Source organism: Dipodomys spectabilis, unplaced genomic scaffold (assembly GCF_019054845.1).
Source record: "Dipodomys spectabilis isolate Male_0828 unplaced genomic scaffold, ASM1905484v1 ptg000215l, whole genome shotgun sequence".
NCBI classification, from domain to species: domain Eukaryota; kingdom Metazoa; phylum Chordata; class Mammalia; order Rodentia; family Heteromyidae; genus Dipodomys; species Dipodomys spectabilis.
In genome coordinates this window covers 10,444,308-10,458,300 of record NW_024870892.1, presented here as the reverse complement: position 1 = coordinate 10,458,300, position 13,993 = coordinate 10,444,308, and the positions used below count along the sequence as shown (strand labels likewise).

General features: G+C 57.6%; 1 protein-coding gene across 1 annotated transcript; it reads right to left on the bottom strand.

Moving 5' to 3' along the window:
- Positions 1-172: 172 nt before the first annotated feature.
- Positions 173-12,417, bottom strand: Polrmt (RNA polymerase mitochondrial). The gene is made up of 21 exons (XM_042697242.1): positions 12,304-12,417; positions 11,812-11,910; positions 9,215-9,765; positions 7,367-7,497; positions 6,738-6,921; positions 5,048-5,197; positions 4,597-4,761; positions 4,342-4,512; positions 4,006-4,230; positions 3,060-3,848; positions 2,569-2,691; positions 2,300-2,422; positions 1,958-2,137; positions 1,757-1,843; positions 1,548-1,661; positions 1,418-1,470; positions 1,238-1,336; positions 766-838; positions 544-635; positions 398-459; positions 173-282 (listed from the first exon to the last, which is right to left on the bottom strand). The coding sequence occupies exons 1-21, from the start codon at positions 12,389-12,391 to the stop codon at positions 233-235; spliced, it is 3,609 nt and encodes a 1,202-aa protein (XP_042553176.1). The 5' UTR covers positions 12,392-12,417; the 3' UTR covers positions 173-232.
- Positions 12,418-13,993: the final 1,576 nt, after the last annotated feature.

Genomic DNA, 13,993 nt, shown 5'->3' with positions numbered 1-13,993 from the left:
GTCCGGGCCCTGGCGTGGGGGCGAGGCCGGGGTCCCCGCCGCTGTGATGAATGTACTGAAGAGCCGAGGCAGCAGCGCCCACCACGGCCCCCACGCCCCATTAACCCACACCCCCATTCCGCGCAATAAACGACAGCATTGGCGCCCAGCGCGCCGTGTCCGACTGCTTGGCGGCGCGTGTCCCGGGCCGTGGGGACCCACGGCTTTATTTACGCGGGGCGGGGCGGGGCCGTCAGCTGAAGAAGTACTTGGAGTGCTTCACCTGCTCCAGGTTGAAGTCCCCTACGGAGGGAGGAGGGCTGAGGTCTGGGGACCCCGGAACCCCAGGCTCCCGGAGGCTGCGCCCACCCCCCCCCCCCCCGGGCGGCGCGTGCGCACACCCAAGGCCGCCTCTTACCGGTCTGGGGCACCGACTTGAGCCGATTCTGCAGCTGGGACAGCAGGAGTCGCTTGTGGGACCTGGCGTGGAGCGGAGGGTGAGGCGCAGGCGGCAGGGCAGGGCAGGGCAGGGCGAAGCAGCGCACGGGAGCGTGGGCACCTCACCTGGGGTTGTCGCAGAAGCGCTTCTGGAGGAAGGTGGACAGGTCCTGCAGGATGGGCTGGCTGTGCAGGTGGATGAACTGCTCACGGCACACCTGCAGGGGGATAGGCACACACTGCTTGCTGGGGATAGGGGTGTCCTGTGGGCTCCTAGGGGACTGGGCACTACTAAGGTGGAGAAGCAAGGCCCCATCTCCCCCGTGCTGGGTTGGGTGCTGCACGCACCTGGTTCATGACTGGGATGTCAGCCGCGTGAGTCCAGAAGCAGTCATGCACCGAGACGAAGGTCAGCCCCTTCCTGTGTGGCACAGGCCCATGAGGAGGGAGTCACGCCTGGCTGCAGCCCCTCCACCTGGCACCCCTCTCCCAGCCCGCCCCTATCCTGTCCACAGGAAGTGGCCTCACCCCCTCAGGGTGGCCATAAGACCCCTACCCTGGGTTCCAGCCAAGCCTAGAGCCATGTTACATACCCTGACGGCCTGTATGCAGGACACATGCTAGGGGCCTCCACTGGTGCTCTGCATGGCCCGTGGCCCCAGAACCCTCATGGGACCCTGTTGTGTGAGGACCTCTAGGACCCGTTCATCATCCCACCCACCTTCGCATGCGCACTGACACCTCCCCCGCCACCCCACATCATCTCCCGTGTCCCTATCACTAGTGTGGCCGCGGCCTGGGGTAGAGCGTGGGCGCCCACCGGTAGCAGTGCAGCGCCGTGAGCATCATGTGGGCGGAGTCCAGCGAGTGGATGAAGTTGGGGGGAAAGCCATTCTTCTGCTTCAGTGTGTTGGGCTTCCTGGGGGCAAGAGGAACCTGTGAGGCTGTATGTCAGCCCCGCCCCTTGACACCCCTGCCTCCTCCCCCGGTGCCCCCTCACTGTCTGCTGTCCACGGTGCTGGTGCAGGTGATGCTCTGGATGCCACCCGGGACCTGTGGGGCAGGGGACAGGGGCCGGTAAGTCCCAAGCCTAGGCCCTGCTTCACAGGGCAGGACGAAGGCCCCCATACCTGGTACTTGACGTCATGGTGATAGGGCTGGACGACAGGGATGCCCAGGGGCGTGACCCACTCCACAGCATAGCCTGCCTGTGAGATGAGGCGCGCGCTCTCGCTCAGCCAGTGCTGTGGACAGAACATGAGCTCAGGCTGCAGCGGTAGCCCCTCGAGAGCTGGGGCAGAGCCCAGGCAGGGCTGGGAATGGGGGGCCCCAGACATACCTGGATGGCGCGAGTACCTGAGAACATCTCCTGCAGGCTCTTGAAGACCAGGCGGACGAGGTAGTGGGAGGCTTCCCAGATGAACTCCTGCAGAGGCAGGGGGTGAGTGGGGCAGGCCTCCCCCCACTCACACCTGACCCCACAGTTCAGGGCAGAGCCCAGCGCAGGGCAGGGCGGGATGGGGTGCAGCAACACAGGCACCTGGGGGAAGTTGTCCAGCTCCCGGAGGCGCTTCTCAATCTGGAGGCGGCCGCCGTAGCGGGTGACGCCGTATACCACTGTCATCACCGTCTGCTTCACTACTTTGCGGCTGATGAAGCCCTCCAGCACCTGCGCCACCAGCACGCCCTTCTTCATGTCCTCCTTGCGGAACACCTCCACCTGGCCGTGGGGAAGGGTAATACCCCAAGTCAGTGCCCCTAGGGGGCCCCCTCCAGGAGCCCCATCTCCCCCACCCCATTACATGTGTGACAGGCTGACTGGGAACGGTACAGGACAGTGGCCTGCTATCTCGGGAGGGGACAGCAGCACCCTCACACCCACCTTCGCAGCCACCTCACTGTACACATCTTGTGGCACGTCCGAGGGTAACAGGTTGACGGAGGCAGCGCCTATGCTGTCCCGGCCCAGGGCAGCGTAATGCTGTAGACCATTGCAGGAGCCATCCTGGGCAGTGGGAGGAGGACATCCGTGAGCTGGGACCACTACGCTGGGCCCCTACTGCCCAGAGCTCTGTCCACGTGAGCCCCCAGGGCCCCAGGACCAAGAAATAGGCATATGAGCACTCTAGTGAGCCAATGCCACACACTCACCTGGTGAACAGGTAGGTGGGAAATATAGGCAGTAGGGTCGGGGGAACGCACCGCCTGTGCTACCTCTATGCAGCAGGCCAGGGTCTGCCAGGGCTCGTCAGCCTTCATCCACCATTTATTGCCCTGTGGGAGAGAGTAGGTGGGCACCCAGGTGAGGTGCAGGTCCCGGGCACAGGGCAGTACTCAGCATGGGCCAGCTGAACAGGCTGGGAAGACATGGGAACACAGGAAGGCCAGACATACGGTGTGTGACCAGAGAGACGGTCCAGATGGGCAAGACATGGGGCCAGGGGGCCAGGGGAGAGAAGGTTCTAGAAGGAAGGCTGTTTGCTGGAAGCTATCAGCTATTTCTGAACTGGAACAGGGAACAAATACAGAAAGGAAGAGAGAAGACGGGGGCGGGGGGGGGGGGAGTTAAGACACGGAGAAAGGGAGAGAGACACATAGGAGGTAGACAGGAGAATGGGGGCAGGATGCCCGCAGATCCTTACCGTCATGGGCCGGTCTGCCGAGTCCAAAATGTCCTCCATCACCTGGTTGGCAAAGGCCAGACGGGCCTTAAGTGATTCCCGCTTCTTGAGGCCGGTGAGGTTGACCAGATGGATCTTGAGCCAGTCGAGGCCTTGGGGGCCCAGGGGGCGGCCTTCGGCAAACTGCAGCAGAGATCGGGCCAGGTCACTGCCCAGGTGGTTGAAGTGAGGCGGGCAGGGGTAGGTGCGGCCACGGAAGTCCATGTTGTGGGGCAGCCAGAAGATACGGCTCCGCAGGTGCTGGGCCAGTGAGAGGCGGTACAGGGCCTCCATGCGCAGGCTGTGCATCTCCCGCGCCACCTTCAGGCAATGCGCCAGCTCCCGCCGCACCTCGGCCTTGCGGGCGGGTGGCGTGTCGGGCGGCAGCACGCCCTCTGGTGGCTGGGGTGCCTCTGAGACGGGGGGTGGCACACCCAGGCGGACGCTGCCCTTGTCCAGGAAGACCTCCAGCACCAGGTCCAGCAGGCGCCCGTTGACGCGCCAGGCACAGTTTCCCAGCTGGGTGAGCGTGTCCAGCGCGCCATGCAGGTCGGTGGCGGGGCAGCTCTCCAGCAGGCGCTGGTGCTGCAGGTTGCCGTCCACGCCGCGCATCAGCTTGGTGGGGCTCAGCAGGAAGGCACCTGTGTGTGAGGAGGTCCAAGGCAGCGGGGGACATAGCATGGGCACATCGGTTGACTCGAAGTTCAGCGTGGACTCTGCGGCGGTAGCCAGCAGCTGCGTGTAGGCTGGGTGTGGCTTCAGGATGCCAATCTGGGCAAGATGGCAGAGGTCAGGGCCAGGCCCTCCGGGGAACAACCAGCTGCTTCTGCCAGGGCTCAGGAGGGAGCCACTGTGCAGTGGCCTTACAATGGACACGGGTGGCCCCCATGCCACGAGGAGCCCGGGCGCCCTCGGAGGCCCTACCCACCTGGCGGAAGCTCCGGAAGGAGTAGACGTGGTACAGCACCGGGATGAGCTTGCGGGAGCCCTGGTTCGTGCCCAGGTTGTGGGGCATCTCCACAGCCTGCACCAGCATCTCAGCCAGATGTCTGCCCAGCTTCATGAGCAGTGGCATGGGCCAGGGCTGCAGCGGTGGCATGTCAGGTGCCCCCAGCGCCTCCCAGTACTGCCGAGGTAGGCAGGGTGTGGCCACCTGCGGGGAGTCAGTCAGGGGAGGTGGGGTGATGCTTTACCCACTGCGCCGGGCACACAGAGCTGCGGCAGCAGGGACAGGGGGCCCAGGGCTGCTCCCGTCCACTCTCACCTGGGTGTCAGAGGCCAGCAAGTGTAGGTACCGCAGGTACCGCTGCTCCAGCTCCTGCAACTGGTGGTTGAGCTGTTTCTGCTGCACAGCATGCCGGTTGAAGACGCGAATGCCCAGGTCATGGGCCAGGAACATGAGTGACTCGCCCTGGGAGGGCAATGCCTGCAAGGCCTAGGGGGACGGGGCAGCCATGAGCGCCACCGGCCCAGTCTGCCACCCACTCGCTGGCGCAGGGACCGGCCGGCTGGCACGCACCTGCATGAGCAGGCCCACCAGGTCCTTCTCGCTCAGCAGGCACAGGAAGGGGTAGAGCGAGGGCTGACCCTGGTGCGCTTCCCGGGCCATGCGGGCCTTCGTCTCCTGCAACACTCGGTGCAGTGCAGCCTCCCACTGGGCACGCAGGGCCTTCAGGGTCTTCCGCTGCGATTGGGCATGACGTGGACTTGTCACAGCGCAGCCACCACACCGGGAGCAGGTGTCTCAAGAGATACCTGCCAGGTGGGGCTGCCTGGTGTCTTGGCTGCTAGGATCTTTGAAGCAGCCTCTCAACCAGCCTGGCTCTGTGAGTGGATGGCCTCAGGGGCAAAGGGTATGGGGGGGGGCGGAGAAACCCATAGGAGATAAGGCTGAACTCTAACACAGGAGTCTCCTGTGTTAGAGCCTCCAGCTGGCCGGGCCTGAGGCCTACAGCAGTGCTGCACCTTACCGCCTCTAGGATCGGCCTGTCCAACTTCGGGGCCTTCTCTACGGACTCTACAGAAATGTTGGCCTCCAGCTCCATGCGCAGCTGCTCCTGGAAGAGGTCCTGCAGAGTTTTCAGGGGTAGCGGCAGCCTTGGGTATGACGTGGGCCCATCCTGGGGGAACACCATGGACAAGGGAAGAAGCTGGAAGCGGAGCTGCGCTTTCCTGGCAGCGCAGCTCACCTGTCGCTCCCTAGAAGCCCCTCACCCAGCATAGGCACAGCACACAGTCTCTGAAAGTGACCCAGGTCTCTTTTTTTTGTTATTGTTGTTGATCTTGGGGCTTGAACTCTGGGCCTGGGTACTGTCCCTCAGCGCTTCAGCTCAAGGCTAGCCTCTACTGCTTGAGCCACAGCGCCACTTCCGGCTTTTTCTGTTTATGTGGTGCTGAGGAATTGAACCCAGGGCCTCATGCATGCAAGAAGGCAAGCGCTCTACCACTGAGCCACCTTCCCAGCCTGGCCTATGTCTCTTGCCCAGGCTGGGCAGAGCCCAGGGAGCTGGCTTGCTGCATCCCCCATGTGCACCTTCTTTCCAAACTTGCAACTGGGTGAAGGTACAAGCCACGAATAATAAATGAGTTAAAAAAAAAAAAAGTGCAGAGTAGGCTGGGAATAGGGCTTAGTGATAGAGTGCTTGCTTAGCATGCATGAAGCCTTGGGTTCGATTCCTCAGTACCACATGCACAGAAAAAGCTGGAAGTGGCACTGTGGGAGAGGGCTAGCTTTGAGCAAAAGCAGCTCAGGGACAGCACCCAGGCCCTGAGTTCAAGCCCCAGAACTGGCACAAAAAAAAAAAAAAATCCAAGCACTGGTGGTTCACGCCTATAATCCTAGCTATACAGAAGGCTGAGGATCACAGTTCAAAGCCAGCCCAGCCATCACAGTCCATGAGATTCTTGTCTCCAATTAATCACCAAAAAGCCAGAAGTGGAGCTATGATTCAAGTAGTGGAGTGCTAGTCTTCAACATGAAAGCTCAGGGACAGCACTCAGGCTCCAAGTTCAAGCCCCAGGACCAGGACTAAAACCCAAAGCTTGGAGAAGGGAAAGCCCAGGTCTACAAAGAAGCGGGGTACAGTCTCCCCTCCCAGCAGCAGGGCCTGGCAGTCCATGGCGGTGGTTCCTCCACACTGAGCATCGTGCAGCCAGGAATGGGATGAGGCTGTGACTCCCGCCGCAGTGTGGAGGGGCCTTGAGGACACCACGCTCAGAGAGTAACCAAACACCAAAGGCCCCGCCGTGTGTGGCGCCACTGATAGGGAATGTGCAGAGCGGGGAAGGGACCAGCGTGGGGTGTGGCCAGGAGGAATGCACCCAAGCTGTGCTTTGCATAGTGAACTGTATAGTAAAAGGCACATCAGAGCCTTCTCGTCTGGCTGCCCTGGGGATTGGCAGAGTGAGATCCTGACACTTAAGCTATGCCCCACACTTCAGTTTCTCATGGCCTGGCGCCCCCCCCTCCCCCCCGCCCCCCCCCCCCCCCCCGGCCAATCTCAGGGTCAAGGGCTGTGTACCCCGCAGGGCAGGCACCTGAGCTCATGCTTCGTGAAGTCCAAAGGGAGAAATGTGGAGTCCATGTGGTGGCCCACAAGGCCACCGGGCAGCAGCAGTGGTACCTGGGGGCTGAGCTGGGCTGCCCAGTCCAGGTCTTACCTGGGCGTAGATGTCCTTGAGTAGTGTGGACGTGTTGACTTGGGGCGGGGCCTGTGGTGGGCTGAAGTCGGGCTGAGCCTTGAGCACAGCATTCAGGAGTGCGGCACGCTCCTCGGCGGGCATGGCCAGGTCTGTGAAGAGCTGCTGCAGTTGCAGCCCGTCCTGGGCCATCTGCTTTACACACCTGTGAGGGAGCCACGGGCGAGGGCACCCAGGCTGGGATGGGCCGGCCTGGCTCATGGGCCTGGAACCACCCTGAGGGATCTTGGGGCCACCTCCTGCTCCCTCCTGCCCACCTCAGTGCAGCCCTGCTGAGCCCAGCGGGACCCATGGCAGTGGCTATTGACACACAGAGACCTTGCCGTGCGTGCGTGCGTGCGTGCGTGCACACGCCAGTTCTGGGGCTTGAACTCAGGTCCAGACGCTGTCCTTGAGCTTTTTTACTCAAGGCTAGCACTCTACCACTCGGGCCACAGCTCCACTTCTGGCTTTCTGCTTATTAACTAGAGAAAAGAGTCCCATAGACTTTCCTGCCTAGGCTGGCTTCAAACTGTGAGCCTCAGATCTCAACCTCCTGAGTCGCCAGAATGGTAGGTGCGTGCCACCGGCACTGGGCTTGCGCCCCTTACTTTTTGATGGTGTGGACGTCCGAGTTCACCCTCCCCAAGCACTGGAGGGCAGCCGCATAGGACAGCACGTCTGGACTGAAGCCGGCGTCTTTCATCATGAAGAACACATACACCAGTTCCTTGAGGGAGCCCTGGGAACACCACACCAGGCTGAGGGCCTGGGGCAGCCCTGAGCCCCTCCCCATGGCACTACTGACTCCAGGGGAGGAGCCACCCGGAGAAGCAGAACAGCCAGGTGGCTGCCAGAGGCTCTGTGCCCCTTGGGGCTTGTCTGCACTGAACTTCTGGTTTAGGGACACTAACATGCATGCATTCAGGCCTGGCCCTGCTAATGTGTTTCACCAATGTAGCAATAGTTCCAAGGACTGATTCCTCCCCCAGATCACACTTTCCTGCTCCAATTTTATTGCTCTCTTTAGTGTCCTGGCTTTCTTTTTTTTTTTTTTTTGCCAGTCGTGGGGCCTGAACTCTGGGCCTGGGCACTGTCCCTCAGCTCTTCAGCTCAAGGCTAGCACTCTACCACAGAGCCACAGCGCCACCTCTGGCTTTTTCTGCTTATGTGGTGCTGAGGAATTGAACCCAGGGCCTCATGCATGTAAGGCAAGCACTCTACCACTGAGCCACCTTCCAAGCCCTAGTGTCCTGGCTTTAAGCTTAGGGTGCACTTTTTGTCTACTTTCCTAAGATGGGAGGTGGTGTTACCAATCTGAGATTTGTGTATGTGTGTGCGCATGCATGCGTGCCAATCTTGTGGCTTGAACTTAGGGCCTGGGTACCTTAGCCTTTTCACTCAAGGCTGATGCTCTACCACGTGAGCCACATTTCCATTTCTGGCTTTTTGCTGGTTAATTAGAAATAAGGGTGTCACAGACTTTTCCTGCCTGAGCTGGCTTCAAACCTATATCTCAGATCTCAGCCTCCTATGTAGCAAGGATTAGAGACGCACCAGCACCTACCTGTCTTCACATTTTAACAGTTTTTTCTCCCCAAACAGAATTCACTTTTTTGGTAAACATCAGACACACTCTTACTGCTAGTTCTCAGGGCTCCAGGACCATGAGGAGGAAAAGAGAATACTGGGGTTTCTTCATGAGAGAATATGTTAACAGTGCTCCTAAACAATCAATGGACCAGAGGGAAAACTGAGAGAGGGAATTCACAAAAACAAAGCCAAGGAGTGCAGCTAAAGCAATGCTTAGAGGGCAAATGATAGCTGTAGATACCTGCATTAATGAAGAAGGGTCACACAACAATACTCTACCCTTCTACCTGAGAAAACTAAAAAAAAAAAAAGAACAAGCAGACCCTGCTGGACACTGGTGGCTCATACCTATGATCCTAGCTACCCAGGGGGCTGAGATCTGAGGCCTGTGGTTCAAAGCCAGCAAGGGCAAGAAATTCTGCAGGACTCTTATCTCCAATTAACCACCAGAAAACTGGAAGTAGAGCTATCACTCAAGTAGTAGAGTACTCAACCTTGAGTGGTAGCCAAATAAGAACGCTAGACTCTGCGCTGAGAATGTAGCTTAGTGGTAGAGTGCTTGCCTAGCATGCATGAAGCCCTGGGTTTGATTCCTTAGTACCACATACACAGAAAATGCCAGAAGTGGTGCTGTGGTTTAAGTGTTAGAGCGCTAGCCTTGAAGCTCAGGGACAGTGCCCAGACCCTGAGTTCAAACCCCAGGGCCGGCACACAAAAAGAAAGAATGACTAAAACAGAAAGGAGTTGAACTTCAGAGTTCAAATCTAGAGGACAAATCCCACCTTGGGACCTCAGCTCTGTGGCGGGTGTCAGGGCAGATGCCTAGCGCTTGGGGTGCCTGCTGCACCAGGTGGCCTCGTTCTTACCTTGCGGGCCCAGCCGAGCATGACGATGTTGTACATGGTGAGGGTCAGCAACTGCCGCCTCCGGGGCATGGAGTGCTGGCTGACCAGCACGTGGTGGGCCAGGGGCAGGTGGTCAGTGGTCAGGCAGCACTCCAGAAAGGCCAGCATGTTCCGCTGCCGGGCGGACACATTCTCTTCCTCCTCCTGGTCGTCTGGTGGAGGAACCTGCATCTTCACGCTCAGCTTCTCTGAGGCCTTCTGCAGCACCCGCTCCAGCCTCTCTTCCCAGGGGCTCTGGAGTCCCTCTTGCTGCAGGCAGCCGGCCAGCTCCTCGCTCAGGAGCTGGGGCTCCAGGCGCAGGGGCCGGGGCTTCAGCTTCTGGGCCAGCTTCTGGGAGTGCTTCTGCAGCCGCTTCTCGATCCGCTGCTGGCGATTCTGCATCTTCTGCTTATCCTGGTTGAGCTTCTGTTCCCAGCGAGTAGGAACTGTGGGCGCCTGGGCCACCTTGACCCTCTTTACCATCACCTCAGGTAGGCTCTCGGCCTGCAGCTGGCGTACCCGAGCCTCCAGCACTGCGGGAAGGGGAAGAGGCAGAGAACCAGGCCCCGCTTAGCCGCCCAGCACGCCCAGGTAGGACAGGTAGGGGTGATGCTTCCACTCTGGCTTTGTACTATAAACACTGTGCTAACTTCTTTTATACCACACTCCCAGCTTCTGTCCACTGAGGCCCTCAAACTCAGTACCCCAAGTGAGTTGAGTTCCCCAAGACCTGGTCTTCTAGGTCCCCCCCATCACTGGACACCCTGTTCCTCCAGCCCACAGCTGGTATCACCTGTAACTCTCTCCGTACCACAATTCAGCATGTCTTCCAGCTCTGTCTGCTTAGGCCTCCTTAGGGAACTGTTAGATCCTGCTCAGGCCCTAACCTCTCCCACTTGCTCACCTTTTTTTTTTTTAATGCCAGTACTAGGGTTTGAACTCGGGGCCATCTGTTCTTTGGCTTGATTTTTCCCCCCAGGGCCTTTGCACATGCTGTGCCTCGCACCTGAACCACCCCAGCTGGAACCCTGAACCCTCCCCCCGCCCCCCACAACCACATGGTGTTTCCTTCTCACACACACTTGACTCTAGACAGGGCACATTCTAGAAGGTTATTGTCAACACGGAGCTAGCTAAGCAACTGCTCTCAGGGAAATAAAAGCCAGGTTTGCCCAAGGCTTCGAGTCATTTTTATCACTTAACCAAAATATAACATGTACCAGGTACTGAATTCTAGAATCCTAGAATACTGAGGACCAACTGCATCTGTCTTCTGCTTCCTGAGCTTTCCTCACCAGAATACCAGAAGAGAGTCCTAGCAGTTGGCTTTGATCAGGACCCAGATAGAACACATGGCAAGAAACTAGTATAGACTTGTTGAGCCAGGTGCCAGTGGCTCACACCTCTAATCCTAGTTACTCAGGAGGCTTATATCTGAGGATTGCAGTTCAAAGCCAGCCCAGGCAGGCAAGTCCGTGAGACTCTCATCTCCAATAAGCCACTCAGAAAACTGGAAGTGATGCTATGGCTCAAGTGGTAGAGGGCTCACCTTGAGCTGAAGAGCTGAGGGACAGCGCCCGGGCCCAGAGTTCAAGCCCCACAACCGACAAAAAATAAAAATAAAAATAAATAAAAAAAAACCCAGCCATGTGCAGTAGCTCATTCCTGTAATCCCAGCTACTCAGGAAGATCATGGTTCAAGGCCAGAATGAACAAACAGTTATGGAGACCCTGTTTCAATCAAAAAGCAGGATGTGGCTATCTAAGTTTGTTGTGTTGTTTTTGTTTGTTTGTTTTGCCAGTCGTGGGGCTTGAATTCTGGGCCTGGGCGCTGTCCCTCAGCTCTTCAGCTCTGGGCGAGCACTCTACCACTTGAGCCACAGCGCCACTTCCAGTTTTTCTGGTGGTTAATGGGAGTCTCATGGACTTTCCTGCCTGGGCTGACTTTGAACCTCAAGATCCTCAGATCTCAGCCTCCTGAGTAGCTAGAATTAAAGGTGTGAGCCAAAGGCATCCAGCTCTAAACTTGTTATCTCTGTCGGGCAGGAAGTACAGGTAAGTGGATTTGGGTCTAAGGCTGGTCCCAGACAAATCATAAGACATTACTGGCACTAGATGTTCTAGAAGCTTGGGCCTGTAACCCTAGCTACTCAAGAGGCTGAGAGCTGAGGATCTCAGTTCAAAGATAGCCAGGGCAGGAATGTTCTTGAGAATCTTATCTCTAATTAACCACCAAAAAAGCCAGAAGTGCTCCTGCAGCTCCAAGTGGTAGAGTGCTAGCTTTGAGCAAAGGAGCTCAAGTTAGAGCCCAGGCCCAGGTTTCAAGCCCCACAACCAGGAGAGAAAAAAAAGAGCAAATGCCACCCACTCAGTGTCACCCTCTGAGCCCCCCTTGGGACTCGTTCGCCCAAAGCTTCAGTGTCTTCTCTGCACACTAAGGAACTTGTTCCCTTTTCCAGGGGTCACTCCTGGAAAGCCGAGTTGGGACCCCAGCAGGAGCAGCACATAGCTACCAATACACAGGGGCTGCGGTTGACCCCACACCTGCCCTCCCCCCCCCCCCACACTCCCCAACTCACCTTCGAGCAGCTCTGCGAGACCCCAGTCCTTCCTGCGGTCTAGCTCACGGGGGCTGGCGGATGAGCTCCTTCTGGGGCCACCGAGGCCAACCATGGTCCCTGGGGGAGACAGAAGGGGCTGAAGAGGGCAGAGATCTGGCATAAAGGGGCGGGCTCCAACTCAAGAGAAACCAAGAGTCAAAGGTCACGCCGAGGAAGAGCAAAGGATTCCCGACAGCAGTTAAAGGTTAGAGCTCCACGGTCGCCAGCAGAGGGTCTGCAAAAGAAACCGAGTGTGAAGGTCAAAGTGCCCGGACAACTCCTCTCAGGAAGCCAGGCCAACGCTGGTGACCCGTGGGTGGCCTCAGTGGGTTTCCGAGGACCCTACAGGGCAAAGGGTAAAGGGCAGAATTGGGGAATAGGGGCTGGATCCTGGGCCGCGAGAACCGAAGGTCACGGATTCAACAGCGGTTTAGGAGTCGCCCCGGGGTGGACAGTCCCCTCCTGAATTACCTTCCAGGGCTGCGGGGCGGGTGCAGCCCGAAAACCGCAGCGTCCTGCGGAACCCCGCCGCGCCGCGGGACCAGCACAGCGCCGACATGCTGCCAGCCGCCCGCAACTCGCATGCGCGCGCGCCGCTTGCCGGAAGTTGTAGTTCCACGGGACTATGGTGGCTGCAAAAGCTCGCTCCGAACCCGTGCGCGGCCCGAACTACAACTCCCAAGGAGCAACGGGGCAGAGGCAAGAAGGCGGGCACCAGAGCCGGACACCGGTTGCTCACGGTTGTAATCTTCGCTACTCCGGAGGCTGAGATCTGAGGATCGAGATTCAAAACCAGCCCGGGGGTCAGCCGGGCGCCGGTGGCTCACGCCTGTCATCCTACCTACTCAGGAGGCTGAGATCTGAGGATGGCGGCTCAAAGCCAGCCCAGGCAGGAAAGTTTATGAGACTCTTATCTCCAATTAACCACCAAAAAGCTCAGAATTTGAGCTGTGGCTCAAGTGGTAGAGCACTAGCCTTGAGCAAAAAAAAAAAAAAAAAAGACTAAGGGGACAGAGCCCAGGCACTGAATTCAATCTCCAGGACAGGCACAAAAGGAAAAAGAAAAAAGGCTTGCACAGGAGTTTGTCTCTTCTTTCCTCCCCCCCCCACCCCCCCCACCCCCGCACCTCCCCAGTGTCCTCAAGGGGGAAGAGGTGTAACAGCCATTGCCATGGAAACCTGGGTACATTTTTAAGTCTGTCACTGGTAGGCCAAAGACCCCCCCCCCTTTTTTTTTTTTTGTCAATCGTAGGGCTTGAACTCTGGGCCTACGACCCTGTCCCTCGGCTCTTCAGCTCAAGGCAAGCGCTCTACCACTTGAGCCACAGCGCCACTTCAGTTTTCTGGTGGTTTATTGGAGATAAGAGTCTCATGGACTTTCCTGCTCCGGCTGGCTTTGAACCGTGATCCTCAGATCTCAGCCTCCTGAGTAGCTAGGATTACAGGTGTGAGCCACCAGAGCCCTGCTTATTTTATCTTTGTTTATGTATTTGCCAGTCCTGGGGCTTGAACTCAAGGCCTGGGCACTGTCCCTGAGCTTTTTCTCAAGGCTAGCATCTTTTGTCACTTGAGCCACAGCACCACTTCCAGCTCTTTTGGGTATGTGGTACTGGGGAGTTGAACCCAGGGCTTCATGCATGCTAAGCACGCACTCCACCACTAAGCTACCTTCCCAGCCCTTTATTTTATTGTAAATATGCTGTACAGAGGGGTTACAGTTACATGAATACATTACAGGTAATGAATATATTTCTTGTGGAACATTGTTACCCACTCCTTTGTTTTTCTCCCACTATCCCTTCCCTCCCCCACCAGTCCTTTATCTTTATTTTTATTTTTATTGTCAGTTGTGGGGTTTGAATGCAGGACCTGGGCAATGTCCCTGAGCTTTTGTGCTCAAGACTAGTGCTCTACCACTTTGAGCCACAGTTTCATTTCCTTTTTTTTTTTTTTTTTACTGGTGTAATACCAGAGTTTGAAATCAGGACCTTGCACAATTGAGCTTTGCCTCTAGCCTTTGTTGCTTTCAATTTTGTTTTTGTTTTGTGCTTGTCCTAGGGCTTAGAACTCAGTCGCTGGGCACTATCCCTGAGCTGTTACACTCACTGCTGCTTTAATACTTGAGCAACTTCCAAGCTTTTGCCAATTAATTTGGAGATAG